We start from the raw sequence: 26,722 nt of genomic DNA, 5'->3' as shown, positions 1-26,722 counted from the left end.
CCAATGAGCAGCGCGGCCAGCGATGACAGGTTTGAAAAATGTAAGAAGACAGGGTTGGCTTGGAAAGAAACAATTGAGGAGGGGGTGGAAAGGTGGCTGGATTATGGATTGATGGATGGATTATTGGAGACAATCAAAAAGAATAAAGAGGTCATTGCAGTAGCTGTTGCAGCCTTCTCCGCAGGGTTTTATGTGTCTGGAAAGCTGAGGTCAAGTGGAAGATGAGAAGGGCATTCAACAGCCATCTGCAGTTGCACCTTGCCCTATATAATGCTGTTAAATAGCTTCTAATGTGCTAAAATTCACTAACTACCACAATTATTTTGATCTGCATGAAGATCGAAGAATGTGAAAAATTAATGATCCATTATTGTCATTCAGTCAGATGTAAGGAATGGTATACTAAATATTGGAGTACAACTGTTCAAGCATAAGTTCTCTACATACGAGGAAGATTATAGAGGTACATAGTGAAATAAAAGTACACATACACATATGAATTCAGGGCTAGGTTTAATTCAATGTAAGAAAAAATGGCCTGTAATACAAATGTAATTATTAATATAGTGATACACATGTTCCAGGCCTTATTGATATATCAGCTCTATCTGGGACTCCAGCTGGGAACCCCTCTTTATGTTAAATAATAAATATTATTTTTCTTATACAATAGTTGATATAAACTTTACAAATCAATTACATTGAATTAATAATTTGGTAAGAGTTGATGCTACATAGTACATACAGTTCAAGATGCCTCCCACACCTTGTAATCTCTTCCTTCAGCAGCCACAACCCATTTCTTGGGAGTGCTTGATGGTTCATAATGTCCTGGCCCAATTTTGACTGCAACCTTCTCATCAATCTCAGCTGCGTACAGATCCCTCTCTGCCTTGGTTATCTTTACCTGAAGCATACAATATATCGTGAAATTCAGAACATGTGGATTGCTAAAATGACACTATTTAGGAGCCTCGTGCATTGGGTTGCCATTTACATCAGAAGTAAAGAAATGATGTGTTCATTTGGACATTTCATACAAGATTCATTGCCAGTCAGAAGTGAGACACACTAAACAACTGATCATACACTGAACCACAATCAAACTTGTCACTGAAGATCAAAACTTTAAACACCATGAGGGAAGTATTTTTATGTTTTTCTGTCTTTTTATTTTTCTTCTGCTGTTAATGTTTCGATCATGATAAATGTTACTTGGCCACGAAAATGAAACTCTTTAATTCCTAACTACTCAAACTGACCAACCAAAGCAGTTATAAAGCCTTAGCAAGGAATGTGGTTCACAAAATCATTTTTATATATCGCATCCATGTCTAATAAGGGATTGTTCTTTATATGTTTCAGACATAAAATACATGAAGACGTCTTTACTTCAATGTAGAGCATCCGTACCGTACTTCTGCAGTGAATCTTCTTTTGACGTCTTAGTGAGATTAATCTAGAAATTTCCTGCTGATGGTGAGAGAAGATGTGGTCATAAAAGACTGCAGGTGTGCCAGGATGTGTCAGGATGTAGGCATATCCTTGCATCTCCTTACCGGATGGGAATCTCCAATGACCCTGCCGAAAAGATGAGGTGCACCATCAGCAGAGTTGCCATTATTATGAGAGAATAAAGTCTCATTTAGATATTTAGAGAACCTAACTTGTTTTCAACATTGCGTTATGCAAGATATTACAAGTGCTCAAATTAATAGATCACCAATATGAACAGTTTAAGATCGACATAATTAGTAACAAATAAAACTGTCACAATATCTACAAAAACTGACAGAAGGGACATGTAAATTCTCAAAAAACATTCTGATAGATACAAGTCTTAAGCATTTAACATAATCTAATGGTGTATTTTCATAAGTAAACAGCTAGGCATTCAATGGCAGTGTTTTTCCTTCATTCCAAGCACTGTATTCATAGGAGGGCAATAAATTCATTGTTTACAAAGAACTACAAATATGACAGATGTACTGTTGGCTCTGACAAGTGGGTGTTTTCTATAATGTCCTTTTTTTTCAAAAAATTGTGATTTGAAAGTTAATGGGAAAAAATAATTATCTAGGAGAAAGTAGACACATAGGTTTATCCATGTGTCCGCATGATGCTTTAAACAAAGATAATTTGGAAGTCCATATATAAGAAAATTAGAAATATGACCTTTCATGGGTGCATCAATGATAGTAACATTAGCTCTAGCAGTGAAACAAATAGTAATGAAGGAATGAAGGAAAGGCAGGAGTGGAGCTTGAAATGGAAAAAGGTTGATTATATTTCTTAAATAGTTATTCAATTTGTATAATTGTATGGTTCAAGGCTTTTGCTGGTGTTTCCCATGTTTGGTTGGCCTTATGGCCTCGGTGGTATTTGGTGTCCTTGTATTAGCAATGTTTGGTGTACAGTGGCCATTGTATTAAGGTTTAAGCTTTACCTCCACATACAGTCTAGTGAGACTCTAGTCCATATTGATTATGGTGGGCTGGGCTGAGCTCCCCTGCTTGGGCTAACTTACTAAGAAAGCAAAAAGAATATTGCCTCTAGCAGGCAAGTTCAAGTCAAGTTGTGCAGATCAACCTGCTGGCAGATACGAATTTGGTAATCCTGTCCCATTAGCAGGCTGGTTGTGGGTTTGGGTGAAGCATATATTTTCAGATAGGAATCTGACTCTTCACAAGTATAGACTGAAGCCTTGACAGTTAAGGTTACAACACATACGGCATATCAGGACTTGCGAACATCGGTGAAATGATCAATGCACCCTTGGATCTTATCTACATTTAACAGAAAAATTGAAAGCTGTTTTCAAAATTTGATCATTGCATTTTATGCATATAAAAAGCAGCAAATAATGTCAAATAGTAACATGCAAATTAAAGATGTGTACATACCAACATAATTCTTTCTATTCCAACCAGTAGAAACAATTATGGATAAACACAAGACAGATATTATTAAAGAGTAGAATATAATGGTAAAGCCAGGATTCAATATTAACAAAGGCAATAAAAATGTAGGTTGACAAGTTTGAGATAAGAGTATACAAAGAATAGATCCCACAAAGGAACATTTAACGTCAAGGGACTGCGACCAACAAAAATTAAAATTAGTTCATGAATCATTCAAGTATTCATCAGGAGTTCTAAGATATGCATCTTCCTCGCTTAACAGTGTTCAAATCAAAGAAAGAACTATGAATAAAGTTTTGTGACTATTTTGAGAATTTACTCAATATTAAAGAGAATCAAGTTAGAATAGGAACATTAGATAGCATCCACTTTAGAATAAGTTGTTTACAAACATGTAGAAAAATGAAACCATTAAAGATCGTAAGAGGCAAGATAACTTAAGGCATTTCATACCTGAGTAGAGCCAGTATCATGATTTTCTATAAATGTAACAGCACGAGATGGCCACCAACCTACAACCCCAGGTGGCTTCCCCTTTTGGTCAGACAATCGCCAATACTCACATTTTCCCAAGGCCTAGAAGGAGAAAAATAGCCCGTTAAGTTATAAAATGATCTAATGACATTTGTATTACATGATGCAGCTTATGAATATAAGTAACCTGAAGGCAGATGTGTTTGCAGTTGTTACTGTGGGCAATGGGTTTGGGAAATCGGTAGAACAAGAAGCAGGAGATGAGCACCAAGAGAAGTTTTCAAATAGCAAAGATGCATTCTCCATGCAAAATATGAAGGAAGCATCTTGAGTCTTGTGATTCACTCAGAAACTATGTCTCCCACAGGTTTCTCTACACTCCCAGATATTCTAGGCATTCCCATATTTTGGGGAAACCAAATCAAATCTGCTTTTCAAACAAGATTGTTGGAAGCACAGATGCATGGAAATACATTTCCTGGTACCTATGGCAATTGTGGCCTAGACATCAGGATGACTGTCAGGATAACCAGAAGTTTCCAACTTTCCATGAACAAAAAAACTAATGAATCAGTCATGCTGAAAACCAGAAAGACAAAGTTGGTTGCATGCAATAATCTCATAATTGGAGCGCTGTTATATCATTATGATTGTAATTATGATTATTTGTGTGTATTTGTCTGCAATCCACAACTCAACAAGACCATCGCTTCCAAAACCTTGTGAACAGATTTAATATAAGTCAAAATCTCAAATTTTGACTCAGACCCTCAATATAACACTTGACTATCCTGGTCATGCTGCCCAACCCTCTAAATTTTCTTGCATTTTAAAGATTCAACCAACATCGTTGCATAAATGTAAAAGTCACAACTTTTCAGAAAATAATGCTCCACACTTAGCAATAGAGCATACAGAATACATATGCCCAATTGAAAGGAAGATTCTAGATCTTTTAGGTACCAATAACCATGAAAACCTTTTGGTTTAACCGTCCAAAGGCTCAATTATCATATAAGTTGATAAGCTGGTCAACATAATTATCTTACTCATATGATAACTGGCTAATGTAAGCCCTCGTAAGTCGCATTTTTTAGTGTTCCTCAGCAAGAGTAAATGACAGCAAAGCTAGCAACTAAAGTTTAAACAGTACTTGTGTTCTTTTGATAATATAGAAATATTTATATAGATAATTCTAAGTGTTCCTAATTCAAGTCAGAGCAGTATAAGAAGTACAAAATAATAGCACTAAATCTAAACTATATGAAATGGGTTACAGCTTTTATAATCACATAAACCCACCAGCCTCAGAGTTGAGATGAGCTTCAGTAGATAAGCAGGTTATAGTTCTTTAAGTAGTACAACCTACTGTGATTTCAAAAAATAAAAGTGGGACATTGCAAAGATAAGGAAAAGAGTCAATCGTACAGTGTGAAGGATTCCTTTAGTAGTGACATCAAAGGCACCAGCAGTTCCATTTGTAGCATTTATCCAATCAATGATTCTCTGCCTGTGAGCGTCTTGATTATGGTCCATTTCACCATATGTATAACTGAGAGAGTCCCAATACTCGCCCACTGCAAAATATGGTTCACTTGCTTCCAAGTAGTCTTTTACATAACCACCCCAAAACCCTCGGACAAAATCTAATCTCCACCCATCATATCCAACTTCTTTTCTGTAAGTAAAGCATTACAATATAACCCAGAAGATGATTTTACATTCTGATTAAAGCATGGAACAGGAAGTCACATCCAAAGGAATGACAAAAACAACAATACGTGACTAATGAAGTAAAAATCATCAAGTCCAAGAAGCTAAAGGACATGTTTGGTGTTGCATCTGCTTTTACAGAAAGTCTTTCTAAAAAATCACATTCATTTAAGTTCTGAAAGAACATGTACATTTTATTATGTTTGGCATTTTGGTAATGACATATCGTAGAACTAGTTTTTATGCATAGGCTTCCCATGTTTGGAAGACAATAAGCGATCTAGCAAAAGAAGAAGCTAGAAAGCTAGCTTCTAGCTTCTCCTAAAGGTAGTTTTAGACATTTAGTTCTTGTATAAGCACCTTTCAAATGAGAGTGGCAAACACCTGGGGTAGCAACAATTGACCTGACCTAGAACCCTGACCTTACCTGAATCTATTTGGGCCGGATATTGTTCAGGGTCGTTTCAATTCGGGTTGGGTATGGGCCATTTTTTTTTTACTAGAACTTTAAAGGGTTGGGTCAGAGCTCTGACCTACCTAGAGTCATCAAGGTAGAGTTTATGTTTCTATCAAGACAGTATAGGTTGAGTTGAATCATAACCTTGGGTAAAGGTCTTATGAATCATTGATATTTTTTTCTAATACTAATTGTTCAGTTCATCTCTGTAAATGATTCATTAAGAGTTCTAAAAATTGAGTTTAGGGGATCAAGCCTTACAAATTAGATTAGGTTATGGGTCAAATCAGGTCATGAGGGTCGATCCATGGGTGGGTATGGGTTGAAGGGTCATGACCTGACGTTGGTTGGGGCAGGTATGGGTCGCGGCTTCTTACATCATTGTCCTAACTTGACCCAACCTAACCCTAACCCAACCAGAGCCATTGCCATCCCTAACAAACATTTAATTTTTTATGCATTTTTTTACTTCAAACATTGTAAAATGACTTTTTTAAGCTACACCAAACATGCCCAGAAAGAAAATGCATAATGACAGGTGAGCAATGAAAATAGCTTTTGACTGCAAAAGTAATAAGTTTAATATAAATTACTACTAAATGAAGGCAATACATATTTTGACATCAATATGAAGCAAACATAAGATTTCTGGAACCCAATATCATTACAAAAAACAAAATCTTTTGTGCTTTGAAAGGGCATACGTATTTAAAGTTTAAACAATGTTTACATGCTGTGAGTTGACCATATTATATCTCATAATTAGGAATGAATGGAAAAAAAGCACGAATGAAGCCCCAAATAGTTGGTAAACAATGACTAAACAATAATCATCATTTCATTGGTATTTCTAAAAATCATATTTTAAAAATGCATCTAGTTTTGGCATGCATATATTTTCAAGACCTATACACCCTACGAGCATTCAATGCATGGTGACCATATCTCTTTTTCTCCCCTTTCTGTTTTGGCATATATATAAAGCCTCAAAGGCAGTTCTCCACAATAGTCCAAAGTTCTAGATCTATCCTAAATGGCCCTGTGTTGGACAGGCACATATTGCCGAGTAGGCTTTAATCGAAGTCATTACAGTGACTCCAAGAATGTCTTCCGTTGTATGGAGAGGAAGCATCCACCGCATCACTGGCTTCCCTCTAGGAAACTGACAACTAGCCATTGAATATTCATATTTCTCTTTATTTTCACAACTAATATTCCTAGCAAAGGGTCAAAGAGGTCTAGCCTCATGTCAGACTGCCTGTATAGCAAGCTGATAATCAGATCCCACCAGATATCTGTATATGCTTCTTCTGTCTGGTCAGCTGAAACACATGGAAATAAGCATGTCCTTTCGCCTCCAAGGGGTAGCCCACCACCAATTGCTGCCATAGATAACATAACATGAACCTGCACCTGCCAACTTGTTGGACGCAAGCAAAACTTTACCCATGTTCAATTTCATAAGTTGGTCTTCATGATAATACCATCTTAGCCAGGATGTTGATTGGAGCTAACCACACAGCTTCTTCCTGCAACAGCTTCCTTTCATAAATGTAACTGCAACCATTTCACTGGCCTGGGTAGTGAGACTTTGCACCTATTTCTTCTATGAAGCCCGGAGAAGGTTATGCAACTCTGCTAGTGTGAAACAAAATACTTGATGATCCCCTAGGGTCCAATAAATCTACTACTACTTTCAGATCCCAACACTGACTCAAGACATGTAGTGAAGCACACAAATCCACAAACTGGAGGTATCAGCAGAGTATGACTTGAATGTTAAATATGCGGTCTGGGCTTTAACACCTAAGGCGTGAGGAATTTTACATACATTTCTTCTGATGGAGCAGATTGAACAAGAATATACACACACAATCTAATACCACAAGTTTGATTCCATCAGGCTGTTCTAGTTGTTTTTGAAACATGCTGCAATTATTATATTATGCAAATACAATCAAAAGGCCCTGCCTACCCTCCATTATAGCAATATTTCAATTATTCATATCATATGCTTTCCTATCAAAAGTAAATATAGTAATTTCCATATTATGTTTGAACACAGATTAAGCAATAAGCAGAAAATGATATTCCAGGCATTCCTCTCAAAAAGAAAGAAATTCCAGAAATTATCAAAAGTTAATTTTTGAAAAATATGAAAATAGAGGTACACATTATCAGACCTCAACCAGCAAAGCCATTCTTTGAGATCATTCCTCACAAATTCCTGAGAATGGTCAATGTTTGGCGCTGCATGGAAATTATCTCCACTACTCTTGTTGCCTCTACCCTACAAAGAAGAAAAGTTTTTTTTTTCAACAAGAAGCATACAAACGGACAAAATATATTAGTATATGAGGGATATCATTCTAAAGAATAAAGAAATGGCACATGAAAATCTTGTAGCCAAAAATTTGAAAGATCAATTTGTTACAGTTCCAAGCAAAGAAATATCACATAGAAATAATATAAGTCCATACTCAGTACAGAGATAAGGTCTGGGATGCTTGGTCTCAAGAAAATCCGAAATGTTTAGATACTATACATTTACTAGACATGGAGAGCTATAATTTTGCAAACTGTGAACATCTGATCTCCTAGCACTATAAAAGAACTATAATTAAACAAGTAGCAAGCTATCAAACAAAAAATTGAAAGCACATATTAACATACATTTCCAACTGCATTTACAATAGAGCAGTTTATCTATACTTTCTATCTTATATTAAAAAGAAGTCAGTTTCAATTTTTTTATTCCATTTGTCATATTTTATACCAAAAATGCCATTTCATTTAATTAAAATTATCTTTATAATCCTAGTGATATGCAAATAACAACAAAAATTTCAAATACCAAATATGAAAATTTCATCTAATTAAAATCCTAGTAGTAAACAAATCAGGAAAAAAAAATCCTGGCTTCTAACAAAACAAGGAGAAAAAAATTAAGAAAGGAATGCAAACAAGTAAGAAGAAGATCATAAAAAAATTGTGATAGAAAACCAATAAAGTAAAAAAATCAAAAAATACCAATTGCAAACAAATAAGAAAAAATCTAATAAAAGATTTCCTTTTTCATAAGATCATAAGTTCATAACAAAAAATTCCTTTCTCAATTGTTATTTTTTGAGAACAAACAAATAAGAAAATAATAAAAAACTAAAATAATAGGCTGCAAACAAAAAAAGGAAAAATATCATGATCAAAAGTTTACGAGAGTAAACAAATTAGAATAAATTCGAACACCAACTGCAAAATGAAAGAATTAGAATCACATAATTTGTGTGAGTAGTTAAATATTAAAGAAAAAACACTGCTGACAAATAACAAAAAACTAATTATTTTTAATATATTTTTTATACTATATATCTGCTATAATATAAAACCTTATATGTTTTCCTTCAAACACGAATTGCACATGCTCAGTTGCTGGTAAGTAAACATAAAGTTGGATGTTCCATAGACCTTACTGATTCTGTTTGTTTTAATGCATAGGGGGTAACACCTGGATGCTGAATAATGGGTAGGGGTGTGCATGGTTCAAGTCGGGTCGGTTTAGGATTATTTTTGGAACCAAACCGATTTAAACCGATTTTCTAAAACCAAAACCAAAACCAAAACGACTTGCTAAAAAACCGGTTCAAATTGACCTGAAAAATTCGGTTTGGCTCGGTTTATCGGGTTGATATTCAATGGGTTGGACTACATGGGCTAGGTTAAGTCTAAACATAAAAATTCCATTTTATAAAAGATTGATGTTCAATGGACTAGACTAAATAGGCTAGGCTAAGTCTAAACATATAAAAAAATTAAAAAATTGAAATACATATGTATATATACATGTGGGTTAGGTTGGGTCAATTCTGTTTAAATATATATACTTATATATACATATGATTTGATTTGAATCGGGTTTTTGAAAACTCAACCGAAATCAAACCAAATTTTTTCGATTCAAAACTTTCTCAAACAAACACCAAATCGAATTTTAAAAAAATTGATATAAACCAAACCAAAGAGACCGATTGAGGTTAGGTTCACGATTTGGCCGGCTTTTTGCACACCCCCAATAATGGGAATCACCAGTATATATAACCTAACTCACAGGATGAAGTGTAGATTCCATATGGTGCATGAGGGTGATAAAGTATAGTAGCATATCACATGGTATTACATTACATGATGGGCAAATATCTATCATGTTTCCCTTTTATGTAGTATTAACTCTTATATTGAGCGCATATGGACATTAAACATATCATGTAGATTCTGCCATAATGATAATCACATTTAGTCCCCATAGGGGTAGATAATAGCTTTACTAAAGGAATGCGGAACCACCCCGAATTATCCGATTCGAGACGTACCGAGCCGTGCCGGCAGCAGACTAGGATGGTTCTAGAATTCAAAATAGAAAACCGGCCAGAGGGGGAGGGAGAAGGAAAGAGAGAAAAAGAGAGGAGGGAGGAAGGGAGAGGGAGAGGGAGGGTGGGCCAGAGCAAGCGGTCCGTCGAGGCCTTTTTTTATTTTGAAAATTTTAATTGAAGTCGGCAAGGGGTTTGCCGACTTCACTTAAAATTTTCAAAATAAAAAAATAGGCCCAAATTTTAAGTGAAGTCGGCAAACCCCTTGCCGACTTTACTTAAAATTTTTAAAATAAAATAAGAGCTCCGACGGACCCCTGTTTCGCTCGAAGGGCGGAGCCCTTGCTACAGGCCTCCGACAGTCCTCCCTTCCTCTCCCTCTCCCTTCCTCCTCTCTCTTTACCTCTCTCCCGTTCTCACTCTCCCTCACCCTCGTCTTCTTTGTTGTGTCGATACAGGCCCAATATGGAACGAAACAGGGGCATACCGAACCATGCTGCCGGCCGGCCAGTATGGACTCCAGTACCAGCACAACGAACCTTTTCTTTACGTCCCATATAAGGATAATGCATGAACTCCAAAACATGTTTCCAAGTTCCATCAATCAGTCTCAAAATATGACTCGAGATCATTAGAGAATCCAGTGAGACATATTGTGAAAAATTAATTATGGATCTATTTCAACTTTCCCAACTCAGTCAAAAAAGAATACAAAATTACTAACATAAAAAATCGCCCCTTTTAGCATTGGTTGTTATTTCACTTGCAACAAGTTCAAAAAAAATGGCGATTCACAGCAAAAGGATGTAATCCGAGCATAGTTGCTCGAATCAAGAGCGAGTGCAGATGCAGGGAAACATATACTTTAAAAACAGTTTTAGTAAGGAAGCACTCTGGAGGTGGATGTTACCCTAGATAGAATATTCTGACTACAAAGAATCTAAGTACCAAAATACAATTAGAGATACATATTCACCCGTTAAAACTACTATTAACACTTCTCGTACAATTATTGACTTAATCCAACATCATATGTGCCTATGTGGTATACATTTGAAATTCAATTTTTCCTCGCTTGCAGAGTGTATTTGGAAAAGACTTGGTTCTAGGACAAGGAATAAGTGATATAGCAGAAAAAAGAAGTGAAGCAAGAGAGAAAAAGAAGGGGGGTGTTGGAATCTTCTATGCAATTCATTGCCTAATTTCGGGGCAGCGCATATCAAAAATTCCATGTTCTCCCATGCAATTCCTCATATGCATTTTTATCTAATTCTAGTTTTGTATGCGTTAACAACAATAATCATCCCCTTCCTAAACATTTCATATAGATCTGCGAAAATATACCATGATATCATCAAAAGTTTTCCAAACATGGGAACTTGGAAACTACCAATAACTTTGTGCATTAAATCACGATATTGTATTCCTGAACTGATATAACAGAAATCATGATATCTAATTCTGTTATGTTATAGCTTTATATATATTATTCTTTTTAGAAATCAAATGCCATCAAAGTACATAAGCCACAAACTACTCAAAGATAATAGTCTTCACTTGCAAAAACTATATGTTCCTGCCAGTTTATCTCTTAACAGAATAGCAGTTATAAGTATATTCAGTACAAGCAGCAATCCTGCCGGAAACATTCTTAAACTTCCTTGTCAAAAAGACCATTGTGTCACAAATGATAACCTGTTACCTGGAAATGTGGATCATCAGCAACAATAGCTCGGTCATCCCAGTTCAAATGACCACCAAAAATATTCCATATGCCATTCTGATTCTGATAGTGAGCGCATCGATGATTTAAGACAGCATCGCCAAGAACTTTAATGTCCACTTCATGAAACCTTTTCACAAGGTCCTTCAGTTGTTCCTTGCTTCCATATCTGATAAATTCCATGATATGAAGTCAACATGCAGTTAACAAAAGAGCAAAGCAATACTGTAGCTCGAAGAACTTTCAGGATCTGGAATAAACTTATCAGCTATAACAGTGCTTCCTAGCTTGGCCTTGAGAGCCTTGGAGAATGGAATCAAAGGGTTGCTTAATTGCTAACTCAGGTTATGTTCCAGACCAAAAAGAAAGAAAAGGTTAAGGTGAGCCGAACATTAGCAACCCTCAAAAGCAACTAGATAGACATGTTCATGTTTTCCTAAAATATGCAGCTAACACATAAAAACAACAATAATACATAAAATTGGCAGAACTAATCAAACCACACAGATGCCAATTGCCAGCACTTGATGTTGATTTGAACTTTATCCGTGCCCGTTTTTCCCTCCAAAAAGCTCATAACTATATTACATCCATTCACATGAATATTCAAAACCATATGGCATAACTACCCATCTTCTTAAGATAATGAACAAGGATGCATTCATGTAGTATGCACATTCAGTCAGATAATGTCAAATTCCACTAAGATAAAACCTTTCTTTTTTGGTGCCAAAGATACTCAAATCTACATTCAAGGTAACATCCGTATGCAAGAATATTTATGGACATGAACAGATCCTCCTTCATAATGTACTTTGTTTGTGTGAAATGTAACAAGCACATTCTAATTTAGAGAGTGGTCCTAAAAACATGCCAATGCTTGATGATGACAATATGATTCTTTTACTTCCTCACAACTTTTTGGCTTCTATTCAACTTCAGCCTCTCAATACACGCCCACTTGCATTGAGCACTTGCTCTAAGCGACTAATTCAAAATGAAGTCAGCTGATTCATGCAACCGCCGGTTGCAGACTTTGATAGCTGATACATCCTGAGGGCGCTCAGCTTGCTATGTTTCTTATTTATTATAAGTTTCTATTCTGGACAATAAATCTGTACAAGTAATGATGTGCAAGATAACTCTTAGCATTTATAAGATTCATCACGTGACAGTTGGACTTGGTTTAACCTATAAATTCACATTTCAACAAGAACAAACAGTATCTTCAAGTCTTCAAACACCACTAAAAAATTGATGAATCCATGTTCCAAATAATGCAGGTTTCTCACAGGAGAAAGAAAACAGACTGTTTGCTATATTACACAGCAATCTATGCAGCTGAATGTGTCCCACAACTGCACATTAAGTAAGAAGTATATTACCAAAGAGGAAATTGCAGCAGCAGCATCTATGTTGACCAAAACAGGAAATTGCAAATTACCAAAGAAGCCAAATATATACATCTAGAGAACTTAAAGATAGTAAGGATCCCAAGGAAAAAAACCTCCTGTAGCAAATATATACCTGGAATTCAGATTATATAAATCCTTTGGCATGTAGCCCTCAGGTGATACAGATTCAGTAGGTGGTGGCAACCATATAATTGTAAAACCCAGTGAAGATAATTCCTTGGCCTTTGCACTGAGCTCAGAATACCATCTTCCTGATTTGTGAGATTCCCAATTAAATCCTTGGCATAGTATTTCAAATCCAGAGCCTGTCCCCGGACATAATTTTACAGCAGGCTTTAAATATTGAGCATCAGAGACATATTCCTCCACAAAATTTGGAATGGAGCTTCTGAAGATGCTATAAGCTTCTGCAGCCAATTTTTCAATTTCTTGTAGGATGTTTTCCTGTGCTTCTTTACTTTTTGTGCTTCTACCTTTTCCAGATGATATATCAGTTACTAAATTCCTTATTTCATAAATTATTTCATCAGTATCTGCAGCATGATCAACTGCTTGATTTGTCTCATCATTATTTGAGGAATGTCTCATGTCTTGAGGCTCTGTCCATGTTAGCTGCTCATTTGCAATACTATCCTGGCAGGTTTGAATGGATGAACTACTCGCACTTGTGAGAGGGATGTAGAAATCAGTTCCCATATTATTCAACCATATGTATTCGTTAAGCTTGAGCACAAAAAGAACACCTGATATTCCTTTATCCAGCAAGAATAATCCCCAATTACCAAGGCCATTTCTTTTTGGCTGCAATGCAACAGAACTCTGTAGTCAGTATTAAGTGTTAAGAGATTTCCCTTTTTTTGGGAGGAAAAAAAAAGAGCAATTCAGTACATCTCAAGGTAAATTAGTTGACAAAAAAGAAAGAAACATATATAGGCTTCCAACACTTTATATCAGATAAATCATTAGCAGAGCATAAATAAGTAGATGATCTAGGTTCTAGAGGTATAAGACATTTATCTTACATTTGTACCTCCAACCAACTAATTCAGGTGCCGGCAGTTCAAGTAGCAGAAGAGCCTCCTACTTAGAACATATATGAAAATCATATCCAGCAAGAGTTACATATCCCCCATGGCAAGGGTTGAAACACCACAATACGAGGATGTACCGGTATTTAGAACATATATGAAAATTATATCCAACAAGTTACTATCCTCCATGGCAAGGGTTGAAATGCCGCGATGCGAGGGTGTACCAGTTCTCCCGTGGGACGGTATGCCTCATGTACCATCCCGTCCTAACGCAACGCACTGGATGCTTGGGATGCTCAGGACAGGCTGAGCATTTAACTTGAGGGTAAAATTGGCATTAAACCCTGAAATGCATAACCTAACCTGCCCGATTTAGCACGGGGTCAGTGGGTTGCCAAATAAAATTGGTATTGAAGCAATGGCTCTCAAAGCAAAAGGAGGAACTAAGGAACCCAAACTCGGTAATCCCCTCTCTCCTCATCCTTGTAAGCGAAGGCTGCTACTCCCGACCCTCCCCCACCCCCCTGGTATGACCATCGCCTTCCCACACTTGGCCCAAAGGCGGGAGATGAAAGCAATGAATCACCATGCTGCATCTCGACGCTCACGAACCTCCATGAAGTTGCTGATGGGAGGCTACTACCCCTCCTCCATCTCCGCCTCCTCCAGCACCGCCCCACCATCTCCTTATCCTTCTCTGGCCACCTTGACACCTTCTCCTTCGCTGGAGTTGCACAACCCTATTTTATCTATTTTGATGACCGGCAGCATCCTGGTCTCAAATTCACACCGAAACAGTACAACACTGGTGGTATCATCCCATTTCGGCGACATATGAATACTTGCTTCATGTCCTAATTACTTAATAAGGGCAAATCCTTCAAAATGGTTAGTGTTTTTTGATTTAACTAAGCAAAACAATAAACTAAACATTGGTATATGCGTATTATACATTCTTCTTTCAAAGATAAAGAAGGAAAAAATGTCATACACAAAAATTACTACCAAAATGCACCATGTCATTTCAATAGTGACAAGTTAATCATGAATTCATACTTAAACTATATTGCACAGCTTTCCAAAGAATTTCTTTCTTTTTCCTATTATAATTTCTTAAAGTTTCCAAATTTAACATCAAACAGATATAACTTGCAACTTCCATTTTGTCTACATCTCTTGATATCAGATTCTATCATCTTTTTTGCAATTTTTTTCTTCAAAAGAATTCTGATACAGATAATAGAGAAAATTTTCAGCTCTTTAACAATAACTCTGTCCTTTGAAATGGATACTTTGAATTACAATTTAAAACAGATAAAATACAGTTCCCTTCCTCTGTACCTGTAACAAAGTTTGAAGAGCCTTACGCCGAAAAATTTTGGTTGCTGGAGGATGAGGAGCAGGTGGGATTTCCCAATTTTTGCCATTATCCCTACAGACTCCCCAGTGAACAACAACATCACCAGGCATATCAGTGTCAAATTGCACTATATTCTTGTCTGACTCATCACTTTTCCTCACAGTAACTGTCATAAAATTCTGAACAAACTCTTCTTTCAACAAAGAATACTCTTCATAAAATCCTTGAATGCGCTTATTCTGCCGCTTGGTAACTTTGGCTCCACCAACAGCCTCCTGGGGTTTAGAACTAGATCCCTCAGCATTCACCAGCAAACTAGATATCTGGTCAAAAGCACCTGAAACCAGAAAGAACTAAAAATCACCATCATCAATCAACTTCCCAGCTATAAAGGAGGTTCTCTCCATCGTCATATGCTTCAAATAAAAACAAAAAAAAGAAGATGCTAAGGAGAACTGAATGTTAATCGCATAGAGAAAATAAATGACAATGATACAAAACCAGCATTCCAATGGAGAAAAAGGGTAACGTGTCAAACATTAATGGTGAACTGGCATTTGAGGATTCAAAAAAAAAAAAAAAGGATACAAAGGACATGCTCCTTTCAGATCAAGTGTACGTTGTTCCTATGTCACAACAAAATATACCTTCTGGATTTTGGCCTCTGAATCATGAATTTCTAACAAATGCATCTTGATTGATATGTATTTTTTTAATATTATTAGTCTCTAATATCATATTTATCCTTTTTATACAACTATCAATAATCCAGATCCTTAACAGGCTACGAACCTGTATAATATCCATGGGAACCTTGGATTTAGATGATGAGATAAAATCAATGGTCAAAATGGATCAGATTTTTTAATATCCGAATCTATTTGTATAAGCATACAAATTTAAGCATTTGACTAATATCTATAATCTATATGCATGTTCATGTCCATCAAAGAAAAGCGAGTAACGGATATGGATACACAACATTAATAATAGCATGTCATTAATTAAATTTACATTCTCTATAATGACATCTTTGATTCGATAGATCAGAAAGTTTTGACTATCCAATTTATATCCATATTTATACCCATATTGTCAATATCCAATTTGTATCCACATAAGATTAAAACAAATATGGATATGAATTCTACCATCCAATTAATATCATATCCGCATCCATAATCACCAAATAAGGAGGTATATGAGTATTGACTGATCCACATCCAATTAATATCATATTCGCATCCATAATCACCAAATAAAGATGGATTTGAGTCTTGATTGATCCATTTTCAGCCCTAGACAAAATGGAGGACTGGAAATAGAAGAGATTGAGGATGGCTGCCAATGTCAAAATCCCAGAACTTCTGGAAACCATAAAAATACTCTTAAAATGGAATATGGTAACCACCAAAACAGTTGATAGAGTAGTCTACATAGCCAGACTCAACACTTCTAAATGATACAGTACCTGGGAATCCACATGGCTAGTATGATTTCACGATAGCCAATGTCTTACTATAACTTAATAGGCAATTCTAAAGGTGCCCCAGCTCCCACATCCAACACCAACCATTTAGGCAGTCCTTTCAAGCTATGTAGCTAATATAGAGGCAAAAAAAATGATAAAATAGATAGATGCCTGGAAAATCTGTATGATGCAAAACAGAAACATCTAAATAAATGTATGAGATTAACTAATAACAAAAAGGGAATGCTTGGGGTCCGACTCCAACCTGAGTGTTCAACTCCACTTTTACGATAATCACAAAATATCATTCGCACTATTCTCAGCTCTCTGCCCTTTTTGGGGGTGAAGGATGAGATAAAATCCTCATGAAATACATCCATTGGCATCAGAGTATAGGAGCTCATGAATTTGCATAAGACAGATGGAGTCCCCATACAAAGCTGCCCGAATGATTTGCAACATAGAAGGCCACCCAGTCAGATGCACTATTTCCTTCCCTATAAACGTGAGCAGCCTCCAAAGACATTAAGGCTGAGGTGCTCTTCCATATATCTACAAGAAGAGGGTCAGCCCTGTCAAGATGGGAAACTGGAAAGGCTATCTAGCTAACTACAATCCTGAAATCACCCTCTAGCAAAATCTGGGTTGCCCCTAATATGGTGGAAGGATATATGAGCCCCTCCCATGCTCATCACAACTCAGCCTGCGGAACTATGATACTATAGAAATTGTGGATAATAAAACTTGCACCACAATTTGCCCCGCCATCCATCATACTGTCGTCAAAGTTAAACTTGACGAAGCTTACGGGTGGAGGCTCCCATATGACATGAGATGACGTGGCAATGGCGGATATGGAAACCCATCTTTCCCCGACTGATATAGATCTACTGATGGCCTTGGTGTGGATGAAACACCCAACTTGAGTAGAAGCTTTCATGAAAGTCAAGAGGGGGCTGTATTCAATATTTTCAAACACTTGCCCATTACCGGCCAATGATATATGATATGCAATATAAGCATAAAATGTAATATCACCCTCATGCCTTTTGTGGCACACCCCTCTCTCAAAATTTGTACAAAAGAGTCCAGGGAATTGAAAGGGATGACAGAACCAACAAATAGGGTTGCACACCTCCAAATACACATGGCTCTAGGGAATTAGAATAGCACGGCTAACAGTCCCCTTGACTTCCAAGCAACAATCACAATAAGGAGCAATTTGAAAGCTCCTACAGTGTAGAGTACTATGACAAAGGAGCCAGTTCCAAGCCACCTTCTAGAGGTAGAGAGCATCTCTCGGATGGGGGCCAACCTTCCAAACCCAGGAGATGTCCAAGGAAGCCAAAAGGCCAACTCAAAGCAGCCTATAAAGATCCTTGGCTTTAATTCTAGTAGAGACAGTAGTACCCCATCAAGTTTTATCCGAAGTATTAAGCAGTAGAATGGCAGTAGACAGCACTTTGCATGCCAAATCTTCTGCACAAGCATAAAGGCTGAAATAAATGTCCTAATTCTTATTGCCTTGAATCATTAAACCCTTCACCTTGAGGTTCTCAAGGATGATGAGCAAGCTATTCAAAGGGATTGTAAAGAGACAAGGATCATCAAGCGTGTGTGGCGATCTACCATCACCAATCATCCATTTTAAGCTGGACCTCAAGGTAGGGGAGCGGGCACATAAAGCCTTCCAAATGGAGAAGCTACCACAAGCAAGCCTTGGAGAAGAAGATATAGACCATGATCCATACTTTGCCCTCATTAGCAAGCACCAATAGTTGTCCATGTTTAGAATAAATCTAGCTGCATGCTTAGCCATTAAGCATCATGTCTAAGCGACAAGGAGGGGGTACTTAGGCCCCCATCCTGAATTGGTTACAAACACAGATCCAAGCCAATAGATGGAGACAAAGATATCCGACGAGCCCCAAAAGAAGTTGCACATAATCCAATCAAGCTTGTGGATGACTAATCTAGGAATGACTATGTTGGCCGTCAAACAATTAGGGAGGGGCAAAAGCATAGACTTAATAAGAACCAACCTACACATCATTGATAAGGATCTCCACTTCCAACCTTCCAATCTATCATGAACACACTGAACCAAGAAAGCACAATCAACAACCATAGTCCTCCCTCCTAGTGCTTGGGACACCCAAGCACTGCCAAACCCCACTGTATTCAATGATATTCGAATGACTTTTGATTAGGCGCTTCACAATCACTTTCGTCCTAGGACTGAACTGATTGCATATTTATCAAGATTTACCCTTTGACCAAATGCTACAAAACGGGCCTGGACAATACTCTAAAGGAGTGGCTGTCGGGATTAGCTAATATACCGTCAGAGCAACGTTGGACATTGGTTGCACCCTACAAACAAGAATTTTGGCAATGATCCTGTATAATGTGATGGGGCTCTAATGCATCAGGTCTCTTAGGCAATAGAGTGACGTATGTGTCCTTCCATGCTTGGAGCATCAAGCAAGTGGAGAAGAATTGCTTGATGGCAAGACAGATGTCTCCTCAGATAACAGGTCAATACCTTTGGAAGAGGAGAGGTGGAAAGCCATCAATCCCTAGTGCTTTGTCCTCTGGAAAGGACCAAACAACCACCTCAATATCCCCATCTGATACATGCTTCAGCAACCTCTCATACTCCTACTCAGGAGTATCCAATTGGGTTAGGCGATGAAGGCTAGTGATGCAATACCCAGGTCAACAGTCCATCTAGATTTGAAGAAATGGAAGAGCTCCTTCCATATAGAATTGATGTCCTCCATCAGCACAACATTGCTTCCTTTCAAGATGTGAATGCTATTTTGGTATCTTCTCGTCATGGTAGTCTGATGAAAGAATGCGGTTTTGCTGTCTCCCTCGCATATCCAGCTAAAACCAGATTTTTTGTCACCATAGTGTCTCTTACCAGCAAAGAAGGGAATAGTGAGAAGACAAGGAAGCTCGCAATAATATAAGATCATCTTCCGAGAGACCCTTGATCATACTCCATCTTTTGAAGATCCCTAATTTCGATTCCACCTCCAATTTTCTAAAGATATTTCCCCTATGGTAAAATTCCAGCATTTCAGTCTTCACTTTGTGAGCTCCAACTTGCAAGTGACATGATACATGGGATCCCCCTCACTAGCATTCTCCAAGCATCTCATACCACATCCCAAGATTGAGGATATCAAACCAGAATTTCTCAAAACGAGGGTTGACAAGAAATGGAGAAGGGGTATAAATAAGAATAGGGCAATGATCTGATATGTGGGCCAAGTGATGCACCTGGTAATCTACGAAGTGTTGGATTCAATCATCAATGGCGAAAGCTCGATCAATGCACTCCCAAACTCTTGCCTATCCAGATCGATTGTTGCACCATATGTATCGGGCTCCTATGTGCGCTAATCATGCAAGCAATTAGTGGAGATGAATTCACAAAACACAAGACTCCAATCTTCTTAGGACTTGTTTGGTTCACAGGAAGAATTTTACCTCACTGGAATGTATTTCTTGAGAAGTTGATGCCTAGGTATAATATACCTGAGAAAGTGATTTTGGCATGTTTAGTTAACTATAGAAAAGGGGCACAAGAAGCACACTTTCTGGAGTGACTTATGTTTCATTGAGCATCTACTTTCCTGAAAAGTTGTGTAAAATACCTTTTATGCACTTAATAAATTGACTACAAGAAAGAAAAAAAAAGGACATAAGCCACTAGGATTAAGGGTATTTCTAGAAAAAGAGAACTTCACCTTGATTTCTAGCATATGGAAAAGTAGGTTTTCCATGTCCCACGAGTTTCTATTTTCCGCGAAAGGTAAGCAACTTATTCCCATGGGGAGTCTACTTTCCCATCTTTCTATTTGAAACCTCCAACCAAACATAAGCCACATTGTCATTTTTCCGTTGACCACATTTTTCTCCCTCCTCTTCCTGCGAACAAATAGGTCCTTAGCATAAACATATCCCCTTAGGTCCCCGCCATGGCTTTCCTCCACAAAACTTGTGAAGATCAGTGTCAGCATAGATGGCAGCCCAAAGCCACAGTTTGAGATTTGACTTGAATAACAATGATGACTTGCTGGGGACTGTGGTGGAAAACATCCACATGCGTAATATTCTTCTGCCACATGACAATAATGCCTCCAGAGAGGCTCTGCGACTCAACAACATAAAAAAGCTAATCATTCAGCAAGCATCGTCAAGCTAGAAGAAGGCTTTGGCCAGTCAATTGCATTTCAACTTGGGGAAAGTACAACTGGATGTATCTTCTCACTGTAAGAACCAAAGCGGGTTTGCCAACCCCCCAACAATTCTAAAGGAATACTTCATTGAAGGGGCTGAGAGACCAGTCCAGGTCCATCGAACACATCTCTACGGCTACCACATTCCAATGCTCCTTCATTGAAGCATTTCTAGGGATGCCAAACTGCCGCCCTCTTCACAAATAAGACTACTAACTCATGAGCTGATAGTGATGGTTGGACAGTGAAAGAGCATATCATGAGCTTAGTTTCGGCCATTTCCTCCTAAGAATGTTGTTGGAATGGAGCCGATTTTGGTGGGGCGTTACCATGTTTGGTACCCGCTACCTAAATGGGCAACTAGAGGAGTCTAGGTGTCTTAGGCAGCATGGCCTTGGCTGGATTAGACTTGGAGGGCTCGGCCGCTTGGGCTTTATTATAGGGGGCCGCAAGTGTTTGAGTTTCAAGAATTACTTGGGCTTTCTGGTGGGTGGACTGAGGTGTTGATGAATTGGGAGATCTGGCCCATTTAGCATGTGCCAAGCTTAGCCAAAACCAGTGTTGCTTTATGCTTCTACCATATGGGCGGTTCTTGGATCGCCACTTGAGTGAGCTCCAAGGAGCCCTTTGAATGGCTTGACTCAAAAAAAAGCTCAATTATAGATCCCATCTTTCCACCTGTTCCTTGCCACCCCGTTGCATTTTCATGAAGGCGGTTAAATGATTTGCACCTTGGGACCCTGGGTGGCTTTCGCCATTCCTCCGAGTCTAGAGGGAACTCGGTGCAACAGGGTAAACCAGAGGAATGTTGGCTTGAATAGATTGAGTTGACTCCATCTTCTTTCTTAGGTCCCCTGTTCGTGGAGTTCTTGATCTCCTCGTCTTGGTTGTCACCAGCTAAGGACCAAATAATGGCTGGAGAGGGGGGTCCCACTAGCTTGTGTGCTCAGGCGTTTTGGATGTCGAGGCCTCCATCATGCCTAGATTCCCACCTGTGTCTACTACCATGGCTGACAAGGCAAAGGTGCTCCGGTCTTCTAAACCTTAGTCCAACACAACAAAATTTTCTCGTTGCAGCTGTTGCTAGCCCCTATCTGAGGGCGAGGCTAGGGAAGGGAAGCGATACTCCCCATCATTGTGACCAATCCAGTTGCACTAAAAGCACACCACCAGAACGTTCTCATAAATAAATTACTGCAAAAGACCTCATTCTTCCCTTTGATTGTTCGGTCAAGCTTGAGCGGAGCATAAATATCAACCTGTATGCAAACCCTAACATAGTCTAACTTGCGAAGATGGTTGGTGGAATCATCGATAAACATGGGTTTCCCAATGATAGAGGCTATGTTGAGGATGGTTGATCTCTTCCAATACTCCATCGAAAGTTTTGTAAGTCTTACCCATAAAACCGCAAATTTGATCTCATTCTCACTTGGAATAAAATTCGGCTTCCATGATTCCAGCACCAAAATCTAGCTTGCGATGAGCTAGGGGCTTTTCTTCAAGATGAAGTCCCACTCAGCCTCAATTCTGAAGTGGAACAAGTAGTGGTCATTGACCAGAGAGAAAGCCTCAACCTCATTTAACAACTTGCCTCTCTCCTTAAAATCTTTAGCAATCCAATCAATTAGAACCCTCCAATTCAAACTCTTGACCACCACTAAGGTAGACTCCAATTCTTAATGAGAGTCACCGATCTCTTTCCAGCAAGATGAGAACAGCAATCTCCTTGGAGATCTTATAAGATTGCCAGCGTGGCTGCCGACATCGACCTTGGGCAATCATCGTCCATGATCATCCTGCATATAGGGGGAAGACTCCTTGCTTGCCATAGTAGTCTTCATTGGTCGGCTAAAGTGGGGAGCAGACACCTGTAAGGTGTTCAACGAATTGCCTCCCTTAACTCTGTCCGCAACCTCGCGGCTTACCTCCTTTCACTTTCCATGATACTCTTTGCCCATTCATTCCTCCATTCTCCCTTTATCTGTAGAGCATGTGGTAAATTCTAGCAAACTAATAATTACAACATGAAGGTTTCACTCACATTTAAATCTTGTTAGTTTTCAGAGGATAGCTCAGAGGCTTTCAAATCAATGCATTTAGAATTTTTAGAAGGTAAGGATTTTCTAAATATCATCTTTGATCGCCACCATAGATTTTCTTGTGCAATATATTAGATAAATAAAAGTTCAGACGGCTTACAATCAAGAAGAGAGGTATTAATTAAAAACTATGGCCTAAGATAACAAGAAGTTAATAGCATTTCAACCTATCCATATGTCGAATCCTTGCTTTCCACTGGAAGTGTTTTCCTCTTCAATAAAATCCTTCAAGGAAATTTTGAAGTCCCTACCCTTGTGCTGAAACCATGCTCCAGTTTCCTCTTCCTGATACATTATATGTCAAAGTGTTAGAGAAAAAAGTATTTCGAAATAGTCATGAAATTATCATCTCCCACTTAACAAGTCATTACAACTTGATATGCCAGTCAGCCATCAGTTTAACAAGTCCAACTTGAAATGTTGAAAAGAAATTTGATGACTACAACAACTTAATCGTAAAGTATGTGTTGAGTCATAATTAATTTCTGACGAAAAACTAGAAGAAAAGGTAGCTTGCTAGGAAGACTAAGTTGAACCAAGATATAGTTTGAATCACATTAGGATGGAGATCACTAATTTTCGTGAAACAAGAAGTATAAAGACCAAATACCTTCAAAACAAAATGAATAGCTGCAATTGGACTATTACTATCAAAATCAATATGCACTTCATGAAGTATCTGCCCCTTCAAAGCGGATGAAGAATTCTTCAAGGGTGTTTCTATTGCATAATCCTGAAGGAAGCCACAAATGGCAATGAGATAGACCAAAGGAACAATAGTACTTATAGAAAGAGATGTAAATCAAATAGCATGAGAAAACAAAGAGGATAATCAAGAGATGAGTAGCTACCTTGATGGGAATCGAGCCAGGAGGTCTCATCTCAGGAGGAGGTTGATCCCATTCACTGCAAGCAATAGGAATATTACAACTCAATTATTAAAAAGAAATAGGCAAACATGAAGCAACTTTGCAAGTAGACATGTACCTATCAAAACAGAGTAAATCTCATATAAAATAAACTAAAAACTTTTCATGGACAAAAGCAACTAAGTTCAACCAAATCGGTAAGTTTCATTCATATAGTAGCATAACTTGAAACTACAAAGCTCAGCCTTGTCAAGCAATCATACACAAGGAAAAGGCATAAGCGGCAGGTATAATTAAATGTTTAATTTATGAAAAAGGACTTCCATTATATAAATCATCTTTCAGGATCCAGCAGATCATAAAGTATTGAACCACCATTCGTGAACGGAAAATGCTTTGGGGTGCCAGTTAGTGCACACTAAAAGTTGCATGGGCCCACATCTTGCTGGCTTGGCAACTCAGCATTCAACTACCTGTGTATCACACCAATTTCCATGAATTGCACAAATCCCCTTAGAGCACAAAAAGGGTCAACCGATAGCATTTCCTCTTTGTGAACAAAACGTTATGAGATTAAAGCCAAGAAACTACAAATTTTAACTCGGACTATGTAAGTCTAGTTTGCACAAAAATAGGAATACATAAATCGAACATATCCAATAGATGCAAGGGGAGCATTTAGCACAAGTTTTGACTTTAAATAAAGATCTACTTTTCTTTTCTGTTTTTTTTTCCCTGGTTGGAGACAAAAAGATCTTCCTTTTCCTTCTTTTTCTGTTTTCTTTCTTTTCTTTTCAAAGAAAGATTCTACTATAAAGATAGCAAAGTTTCGCGGCTTACCTTCCTAGATCATCGCAATAGGTGACTCCCCAGTGCAAAACCCACTTCCCTTCCAGATTACACCCCACCGCCAGCCGCCATCTCGATCCCTCCCCCTCAGCCGGATCCAATCTCACCGATATCTTCCCCTCGACCTGCCATCCCCAAATTCTCCATTACAAAACCACAAAGGAAAACGAAAAAAAGAAAAAGAAAAGAAAAGCACCCCTACCACTGGGTTCCCACCCAGCACCGCACGAATCTTGAGGCGATCGCAAGAACCTCGATCGTCCTCGGATTCGCCAAGAACAGTGACGGATCAAAATAATCTGTCATCTCCCCAACAAATTTGGAAGCGGAAAGAGAGACAAATCGAGCAAGGAATAAGTTACCGTTTGGGTCCGCTTCAAGGGGAACGTCTCCGAGAACAACACATCGGTCTCCGCGGCGTCGGCGAGAGACGGTGTCGGGGCCAACCCCGCCCTAACGATCCGAAGAGCCTTTCGAGCATAGTTGTTGGAGAGTCCTCTCGAAGCCGGAAAGAAGGGTTTGCGGTAGCGGATCGGGCAAAGGACCTTCGATCTCCTCAGCTCATGGGGAGGAAATCTAGGGTTTTCTCTGGGCGGCTGGTGGAGGACCGGCCGCCACCGGACGATCGACATTGGAACAGGAAGAGAGCTCGGATAGAAGGGGAGAGACGCAGAGAAGAGTCGAGAGAAATGGAAGATATCCGGCTTAATAAATAAGCAAAGATGATGCGACCCGCGTACGCTGATTGAAAGAGTGGAGAATATTCAGGCGACCTTCACGTGGACTGCATTTAAAAGAAGCGTCTGAAAATAGAAACTTAAAAGTAGTAGTTATCTATTACGGAGCAGATTCGCTACTTAGGCGGTTACATCGAGCATCATGTAAACAGATACTTGGCCGCCACGTGACACATTCAGATGGGCATGGGCTCCTAATCGATGAGTTCTTTCAGTGATCAAGTTAGAACCGAAGTCGTTAGGTATCTCCCGTCTTTATTATAAGCTTGTAGCGCTGTGATGATGTCGTACATACCTTAACATGGATAACGATTCATACTCTTGCAAGCAAATGAGCTCATTGGACTACTTGAAAAACCAATCATTCAGACGGTAAAATTGTTAAAGAACACTATGGAACAGCTTTTGAGAGAGTACGACAGCTTTCGAGCCACTTGCAACAATAAAAAAAACGAATAGTACTATTAACTAAATTATTTTCTATATTATCCATCAATCTAATAATTTTTTAAAAAAAATATAAATATAATTTTTTTTAAGTTAAAAAAAAACGACTCAGCTGAATCCAATAATAAATATAATATACCAAAAAAATTTAATATAATAGTAATTAACTATATATTTATTTATTATCTTCTAGTAATATTATATTGGTTGTCCGATGGGAATCCTGATGACCGAAATCAAAGATTAAAATTTGCTTTCACAGAGTTTCAACGTCAAGAGTCTTACTTGATATTATTGAAGCAGTTCTGTTGATTACTATTCATTGCATCTTCCTCATGAAAGCCGCGTAGGAATGATTGCTATATAATATAATCAACTGTAAACAGCAAATATCCCGTTACTCAAAGATGAGTTAAACAAACACCACATCATTTGCACATAAAATAGGCATCCAGGAGATCGTTATCTTGAGCCTTCCAAATTATACGCATCATCCAAGATGTTGGCTCTAAAACCAAGCCACAGTTTGGAAGCGTGCC

General features: G+C 38.2%; 1 protein-coding gene across 3 annotated transcripts; it reads right to left on the bottom strand.

The window, feature by feature from the left end:
* Positions 1-524: 524 nt before the first annotated feature.
* Positions 525-25,849, bottom strand: AMY3 (alpha-amylase-like 3). Of its 3 annotated transcripts, none has more exons than XM_008810153.6 (13): positions 25,362-25,849; positions 24,991-25,124; positions 24,133-24,187; positions 23,892-24,014; positions 23,449-23,566; positions 15,440-15,795; positions 13,180-13,868; positions 11,632-11,821; positions 7,749-7,855; positions 4,824-5,073; positions 3,375-3,497; positions 1,414-1,581; positions 525-907 (listed from the first exon to the last, which is right to left on the bottom strand). In XM_008810153.6, exons 1-13 carry the CDS (start codon positions 25,629-25,631, stop codon positions 749-751), a joined length of 2,742 nt encoding a protein of 913 aa, XP_008808375.4. In that variant the 5' UTR covers positions 25,632-25,849; the 3' UTR covers positions 525-748. The 3 variants fall into 3 exon arrangements, with proteins under 3 accessions (XP_008808375.4, XP_008808382.4, XP_088561228.2); XM_008810160.6 differs by having other exon boundaries at positions 1,419-1,581; positions 25,362-25,799; XM_088705102.2 differs by lacking the exons at positions 24,991-25,124; positions 25,362-25,849 and adding an exon at positions 24,471-24,966.
* Between the last annotated feature and the right edge of the window lie 873 nt (positions 25,850-26,722).

The sequence above is a fragment of the Phoenix dactylifera genome, chromosome 9 (genome assembly GCF_051530095.1).
Source record: "Phoenix dactylifera cultivar Ajwa chromosome 9, Ajwa_hap1_PhDact_Kaust_v1.1, whole genome shotgun sequence".
Classification (NCBI taxonomy): domain Eukaryota; kingdom Viridiplantae; phylum Streptophyta; class Magnoliopsida; order Arecales; family Arecaceae; genus Phoenix; species Phoenix dactylifera.
The sequence above is the reverse complement of the archived record's forward strand: the minus strand, read 5'-3'. Positions and strand labels throughout refer to the sequence as shown.